This window comes from Macrobrachium rosenbergii, chromosome 42 (assembly GCF_040412425.1).
Source record: "Macrobrachium rosenbergii isolate ZJJX-2024 chromosome 42, ASM4041242v1, whole genome shotgun sequence".
In the NCBI taxonomy this organism is placed as follows: Eukaryota; Metazoa; Arthropoda; class Malacostraca; order Decapoda; family Palaemonidae; genus Macrobrachium; species Macrobrachium rosenbergii.
This window is the reverse complement of record NC_089782.1, coordinates 9,444,682-9,452,370: the sequence shown is the minus strand read 5'-3', so window position 1 is coordinate 9,452,370 and position 7,689 is coordinate 9,444,682. Positions and strand designations below refer to the sequence as shown.

Sequence of the window (7,689 nt, the reverse complement as noted above, 5' to 3'; positions counted from 1 at the left end):
ACAAAAACTGCAAAGCTGTAACATAGAGATTTTAAGTTTTTTAACTTTGATAACAAGACATGTTTTTACATTTTTTTTTATTTAAGAACCAGCAATACATAAAGAAATGCCTTAAACATTGTCTTTTAAGTGTTTAAAAAATCCCTTCTTGTGTTATGCATGGTTACCCTTTAGTCTTTTTTGTGTGTATATCTTATTACACATCCATGAGTTTTTTCATCTATAATGATGATGGAATATGGGACAATGAAGCAAACAGATTAGGAACTTAAGTTGAAAATTTTTGTAGGGAAAATCAAAGAAAAACTGAAGAACTTCAAAATTATCTGGAATTGCTGCAGATCTTTCAAAGTCAAGGCACTGATTTCAACCTCTTAACATAAAAGTAATCTTGTGAGGATCATAGCAAATCAAGGTAACCATTATGTTAATGAATGCCCATATTTCATAACCCATTATTTTGAAAATAATACTATGAAAGATAAATCTCACCAAAATAACCAAACATCTAAAAAAAAATACTCGAATGTACTTGCAATGGCATTCACCATTGCACTGTAAGATGAATAGAATGCTGGTCCAACTGCCATAATACTAGCAACTCTCAAAAATTATTTGATTATGATCTAGTTACATGTAAATGTATACAGGCATAATATATAAAATAGTCAGCTAATCTAACTTCAACTATCAATTCTTATAAATGGTAATAATGGATACCTATGTCAGTTCCATCAATAAGATATTTGGACATGACATGTTTCCTTCTCAACTTTTTGAATTTTTAGTATACAGTATACCATGCATGTTGAAATACCTCTTGGTGTCTAAAGTCATGAATAAAAATTATTAAATGCAAAATATTGCCAAAAGTGTACAAGTTCAAGTGGTAACATTAAAATTTGATGGTAAAAAAAATAACTGTTGGTATAAAAAAGAAGTTCAGAGGAAGACTACTATACAATGAAACTTTACCTCGTGATTTGGGTAGAGGTTATAGGATCAGGATCAATACTGGTGGTGGTATGGGTAGTGGTGGTGATAAGGTCACTACCTTCACTGGTGTAACTCTCCATAATATTGCTCATCTCTTCAACATCTAAACCTACAGAAGGAAACAATAAAGGTTGACTACATAGTTGCCAAAGTACTCTCTGCTACACTCTGGTGTCGGGCTTTGGGGGCTAGGAAATTTTAGTGTCAGAGTGATAATGACATGGATGCAGGTTAATCACAGTTGTGCAGGTAGGGAGGAGTAACTAGCAGAATAACAATGCAATAAATTATGTAGAATTAAGGGACACTACGTATTCTACCACTTACTGCTATGTTGGTCTGATCATATCTTTTTTCTTAATCATGAACATTTAATTTATATTAATTTGGAATTACTAGTTAAAAACTATATCTTGAGCCATTCTCTGCTTTTTTAACTTTTATTACAGTAGTCTTGATTTATCTAAAAGAATAACTGACAAGGGAAGGACGTGCATTAGCTATCGCAAATAATGAATTTGAAATATTTAACACTGAATATTCTAATTCACAGAAGTGCAAAGCAAACTAGATTCAGTTGTAAGTAAGATATCAAGTCATAAAACATTTAGCACACTGTTTTTGTACACTCTACAATTTCTAAAACAACTGCTTATCCGTGTGAAATGCTTTAGTCTTCACTTTGGAAATTAAAATGAAAAAATATTTGTACAATCCTATCCTGTCAAAGGCCACAGATGTCAATATCAGCCAAAAGCTCTTCAAAGTGCCATGTATAACTTACACTAATGCTACACTGAAAATACTTAACTAAAAGTGATTTATCACAAATTCCCATGTAATTAATATATATCTGTACACTTGCACTCATTTCCTTAATACGAAAAACTTAAGATCTGACAAACAAAATTATTGTTTTATATAGGATGAAAACTATTGCTTTACTTAAGCCTATTACTCATTTTGAAGGACAGACCAACTGAGAATATTGTAAGAAAGAACTTGATTCCAGGAGGATGAAGGCTACCACTTAGTGGGGATATAAGGCTTCTTTACTCAATCCTTGGTTTAGCTGCACTTGTAACCGGACCAGGAAAGAAGACTTCAGTATAAGACAATACTTAAGATTTAAACTGAAGAATTTCTGTAACAAGTTCTCGAGTTCATAACAAAATATGATTATTGCCTCAGCAGCAAAAGGCTACTGAAGCAGATAAGAGTGTTACAATACGGCTGAAATTATGAGCCACAATTGTTAAAATCTTGTAAGCCTGAGAAACAGCTAGTTAGAATGATCATCAGATACTCACCTCAAGGGCCTTGGCAAAGTCGGTCACTCTGAGAACCAGAGCAATGAAAAAAAATTTAAGTAAAAAATGCAATGAAGTTTCTTCGGCACAATCGAGTTTTCTGTACAGCCGCTACAGTGTATAATCAAGGCCATCTATCTTTCGGTGGTCTTGGTATAGTGCTGCATGAGCCACGGTCCATGAAACTTTAACCACGGCCTGGTGGTGGCCTGTCCTATTATCATTGCCAGATACACAATTATGACTGACTTTAACCTTAAATAAAATAAAAATTACTGAAGCTAGAGGGTTGCAATTTGGTATGTCTGATGACTGGAGGGTGGATGATCAACATACTACTTTGCAGCCCTCTAGCCTCAGCAGTTTTTAAGATTTGAGGGCGGACAAAAAAAAGTGTGGACGGACAAACAAAGCCAGCACAATAGTCTTCTTTTACAGAAAACTAAAAAAATCCACATATTGCAATGGGCGGCGTGACATGGATTAAGTGATAGTCTGTCTTTGGTAGAGTGATGAGTATGAGGAAAGTGAAATGAAGGGGAATCTATAGGAGATAGGGACATGCCTGAGATAGAATTAGGAAAAGGCAGAAAGACACCATATACTATAAATGTGACTATTAATACTGTACAAGTTTGCAGTGTGACACCAGTGCACTCCTTATCTATTGTCCCCAAAACCTGAGGGAAAGGTGTGGCAACAAACTTAAAGATAATCCATACAATTAGCTGAAGCCCTTGGTCATGACAAGGGCTGACGTTAATTTTGACAAGTGGTTATCTGAAAATATCTTCCCCTGAGCAATTCAATGGAAGGATATTTGAGGCCCTAAAGCACTCAAGTGCATTCTGCTTAGGAGGTTCAACCTGAATTTGAAAAAGTTTACCAAAATTCTAAAAGGACACTCCTTTACAAAATTAGTAATGCCTAGTCCCTTTGGAAAAGTAATTTGGAAGATTACAAAGTTGCTCTTGGTGAAAGATAACATCTTTCCCCATGGCTAATAAAGTCTACTAGTATGAGAAAAGTAGGGTTTATAACAGATTTCCACTGGTGTTGCAAATCTCAAAACCCAACTCATTTCTTGGTCGAACATTTATTTGGATAGAATGGTTGGCTGATAAGGAGAATCATTTGGAAGGCTTTGACAAAAGCCTTCTTTAATGGAGGGCTTACATGACAGTAAATGGGGTCACAAACATCCACACCAGAAGTGCCCTAGATGCATAATAGCTACTAGTAATCTGTAGATATACGGGCCAGCTGACAGAATTATCAGACATTTCTTTATGAGAGACTGCCACCATTTTGTTAATGTTGAAATAAATGTGGTATGAGAAAACCTTTTGCTGTCAGTTTGCAACTTTACTGCAAAGTTCTGGTCAAGTCACTTCTAGTGTGATGTCAGACATGATAGCCAAAAATATACTCCTAAAGAGCTGCTTGATAAGGAATTACCAGACATTTCTTTATCAGAGTTTGCAACCATGCTCCTAATGTTAAATGTGTGAGAAAAGTATCCTTTCACTGTTACTTTGGAACTTTATTGCAAATAGATTCTTATCAAGTTCCTTCCAGTGGTTTCAGACATGAAGTGGCTGTACCAAGATCTCAAGTGTAAGATTACAGGAATTAGTACCATAAAGGATATAACAGACCTGAAACGACCACAGGAGGTTCTTGCAGTGTATGAGGAGAATCAAGATTTGACTCATAACTGATGAAGTCTACTGCCTGTTGATCCCCAGAATGGACTAGCCTACTGTGAGATGAAAAGAGGCTTGGCTATAGCTGCAATTTCTTGATTGATGTACAATTCCTTTCCAAGATGCTGGTGATCTTTCTTTCTAAGTTGTTCATACTTCTAAGGGCAGGATGTTCCTGGACAAACAAGAGTCAGTATGCATTCTGAAGTGTTATGATAGAATAATGTGGATACCAAACTCCCCATACAATAAGATGATCCAGAGATGACAAAGCATTCAGATTGTCTTGGTTTAAGCTATAGTAGGTCAGGTTTATGTCTAGGGAAGGCTCTGATTATGAGCCCAAAAAGCCTTCAGACATAGTCCCAGATTAGACATACAGGCCTGTGGTCAGGCCACAAGGGTCATAATCTTGAAGACACTGTATTTAACCCTTATACCCCAGAGGTGGTACAATACAGTATTAAGTCACGAAAATATGAAAATACAGAATATTGCAGTATGAAAAAATTCGCGAATGGTTGAGTTTTCCCACAAATAATTTATAGATAGGTTCCACAGAAAATTCCGCGAGTTGCTGAGTCTGTGAACTGAGAACGTGAATCCAGGGGGTTTACTGTATACAGGTATACATATATATATATATATATATATATATATATATATATATATATATATATATATATATATATATATATATATATATATATATATATAAATATATGTACATGTACATATATATATATCCTGGACTTCTATACTGCCAGGAAGTGGTTATACAACTGCCTTGCCTCAATCAGTTCATGCAGGCTTCCCTGATAGGAAAATTCTGCTTGCTGTACTTTCTGTACTGTCAGGCAGTGATGATACAATTGCCTTGGCTCAACCAGTTCTTGCAGGCTTCCCTGATAGGCAAATTCTGCTTGCTGTACTTTCAATACTGCCTTGGCTCATCAATTTATGCAGGCTTCCCTAATGTATATGTATATATATAGTTAGTCACTGGAAAAAAAATACTAAATATATGAAAAACCATGGAAAAACTGTTAATATCTCTGGAAACAAAGCACTCCAGTGATTACTAATATGAAAATTAGTATGGGACTGGATGCAAAAATGAGGAATGGAGCCGAAGACACATCATCACTTTCATGATCAAAGAATAACCAAATGCTGAAGAGTGAGAATGCAGCAGAATACCTCAATTTCATAGTAAATCCTCACCCACTGGAATTCTAGGTTCTTTCTTTTAAAGCAAAGTTTTAATAAGCCAAAGTCTATCAAGTATGAAATAACAAGCTCTGGTACGGCAATGATTTGTATCTTTGAAAAAAAAATGGGACTTGTAATTTTAAAGAGCTTTTGGCCATTACATCAGTCAGCAACTGGTTCTTTTACTTAACAGACACAAATATATTAGCAGCTTCCCTGGGTGCTGTGTGATGATCACTGCCAAAAATACTTAATTAATCTAATACTTAGGGTGAAGTCATTTCTACTAAAAACATGAGAGAAGCATTGGGACAGCAGTACTATTCAAGTATTTAATTGTATTTTGTACAAAAGCTTCAGGCTCTTTGATAGCTATTGTAAATATCAATGAGAAGCTCAATAAGATTCTTAAAAGTTTTTTTAAACTGTTAAGCAAGTACAGCAAGAAGCCAAAGCTAGCAGAGAAAGGTACTCTACCATCATAAATCACTTCACTGAGAAAAATACTAGGAACTGCATTAAAGTTAAAAAGATGCAATAGCAAATGATTTACAAAAACTTATCTATACAGGTGTGTGAACTTTCATGATATAGTATAAAAGGGATCATGACAATGCAAACTAAAAATGAAAACAAATATGACAAAAACTGATAAAATCTGAATACCACATGAGTATGAAATACAAAACTACTGTCATATGAATGAAAAAAAGTAAATGAAATACCTCGTGAACATTATATACAATCTTTGGGTAATAAGAAAAAATTATCCTTGTCATTTCTGATTACTTATTATAGTAAATGATGATGTTAGCAAAAGAGAAATTATAAAATTGAAGTTTTCATAGTGGTGCAAATAATCATTGAACTGAACCTGAAAATAAATTGTACTGTATCTATTTCCTGGCACAAAACTGAAACACCCGTCTTTTGCACCCTAAGTTGACTTTAATTTAGCACACTTCAGATGAACTTTACTCAAGTAATAGTTTATCAACTTAATGTGCAAAAGTGACCATATTTTGAATGTTAATGCCATGACCTCCTAAGATAGTAATAGTTGTACTGTTATGAGACAAATTCCCTAATGTCACAATAATGGTCAGAGTGAGTAACACTTTACATTACAAATTTATAATGTATTTATATAAATATAGTTCATATGAAAGTTAAAGTAAAAATGTCAGTCTCCCAGCATGCAATTATTGGGAATAAAAAAAGTACAAAAAATCAGTACTGTACTGTGCGCAATAAAATTATGAAATAACTGTCGACATAAAACATGCTATACCATAATTATGTTACATCACTACAAACATAAAACCAAATAAACCAGAAGTGTAAATAAATTTTCAACATAACACACCAAATACAACTGCAAAATACAATACATTACAAATTAATAGAAAATACAGTACAGTACATAAAAAACGTAGGCACTTGGTCAAGAAATGTAAAAAAAAAAAAAAACACAATTCTGAGCTTACATATTCTGTTTATTTTGAATTACATATGGATGTCATCGATTTATTGTGCCCACATTTGGTTCTACAAAAGTAATGAAGAATGAGAAGTGCCACCAGTAAATGACTAATATAAAACATCAAAAATATTAACTGGTAACATTTCCCAAGCATCTGGCTTTTTTATTGGGAAGGCCACCACCATGTTAGTGGTTCACTTAGCCAGCCAAAGTTCTCCATAACTACTTAGGTCACTTAAAACAACACTGGCACCAGGAGAATGTTAAGACTTCCACCACCATATTAAGGCAGAAGAGGAAACTGCTGAAGTAGTTCATATATAAGTTCATATACGATGAAAAATCTGCCCTTCTACCACTTTTCCTTTTCTCTTCTCTTTACAGAAGTTCTGATCGCTCCTGGTGCCAATCATGCAAAAAAGGTATGAAAACCAGTTCCATTTCCACAAAAGTAGTAGAGTTATACAAAACAACAACAACACCAAGGATAAAGACAACCGGGGACGAGCAGAAATGCAAAAGCACACAAGAATTATAACCTGGCGCCTGCCGCGCCCCTGCTCCACTGTCCGGCTGCACAACGTCTGGTGAGCAAGGCAGAGAGAGAGAGACTCGTTAGTCAAGCGCTGGACCGCATCGCCAACTCAACAGAGTAGCAAATTACCCAATATTCATACATGAAGGTACAGTTGAATAGCACTATATACACAGTGACGCCAAAAAATTATATAAAATGTATATAAATAAAATGTTGATGATATAGTACTTAAGCCCCACTGAACTACATAAAAGAATGGTATACATCATCAATATGCTTTAAATGATAGGAAACAAAATATGTAAAGGTTCTAAAAGATAAGATACTGCAGTATAAACAAAACTAATAATTACAAATTATAACAAAATCAATACTAAGGGCTGATGGTTGGCGTGACGTCATGCGGACACAGCATGCTGAAAGAAAACTAAGGCTGCAGGAGTG

The 7,689-nt window shown here is 34.7% G+C and overlaps 1 protein-coding gene across 50 annotated transcripts in view; it reads right to left on the bottom strand.

Moving 5' to 3' along the window:
* LOC136827934 (ankyrin-2-like) overlaps positions 1-7,689 on the bottom strand; it is a 790,256-nt gene that overhangs the window by 10,418 nt on the left and 772,149 nt on the right. For all 50 annotated transcript variants that reach the window (XM_067085443.1, XM_067085453.1, XM_067085409.1 and 47 more), the window contains 2 exons: positions 7,247-7,291; positions 976-1,105 (listed from right to left, as the gene is read on the bottom strand). In XM_067085443.1, coding sequence (XP_066941544.1) covers positions 976-1,105; positions 7,247-7,291 — 175 coding nt within the window. The remainder of the gene's footprint in view (positions 1-975; positions 1,106-7,246; positions 7,292-7,689) is intronic.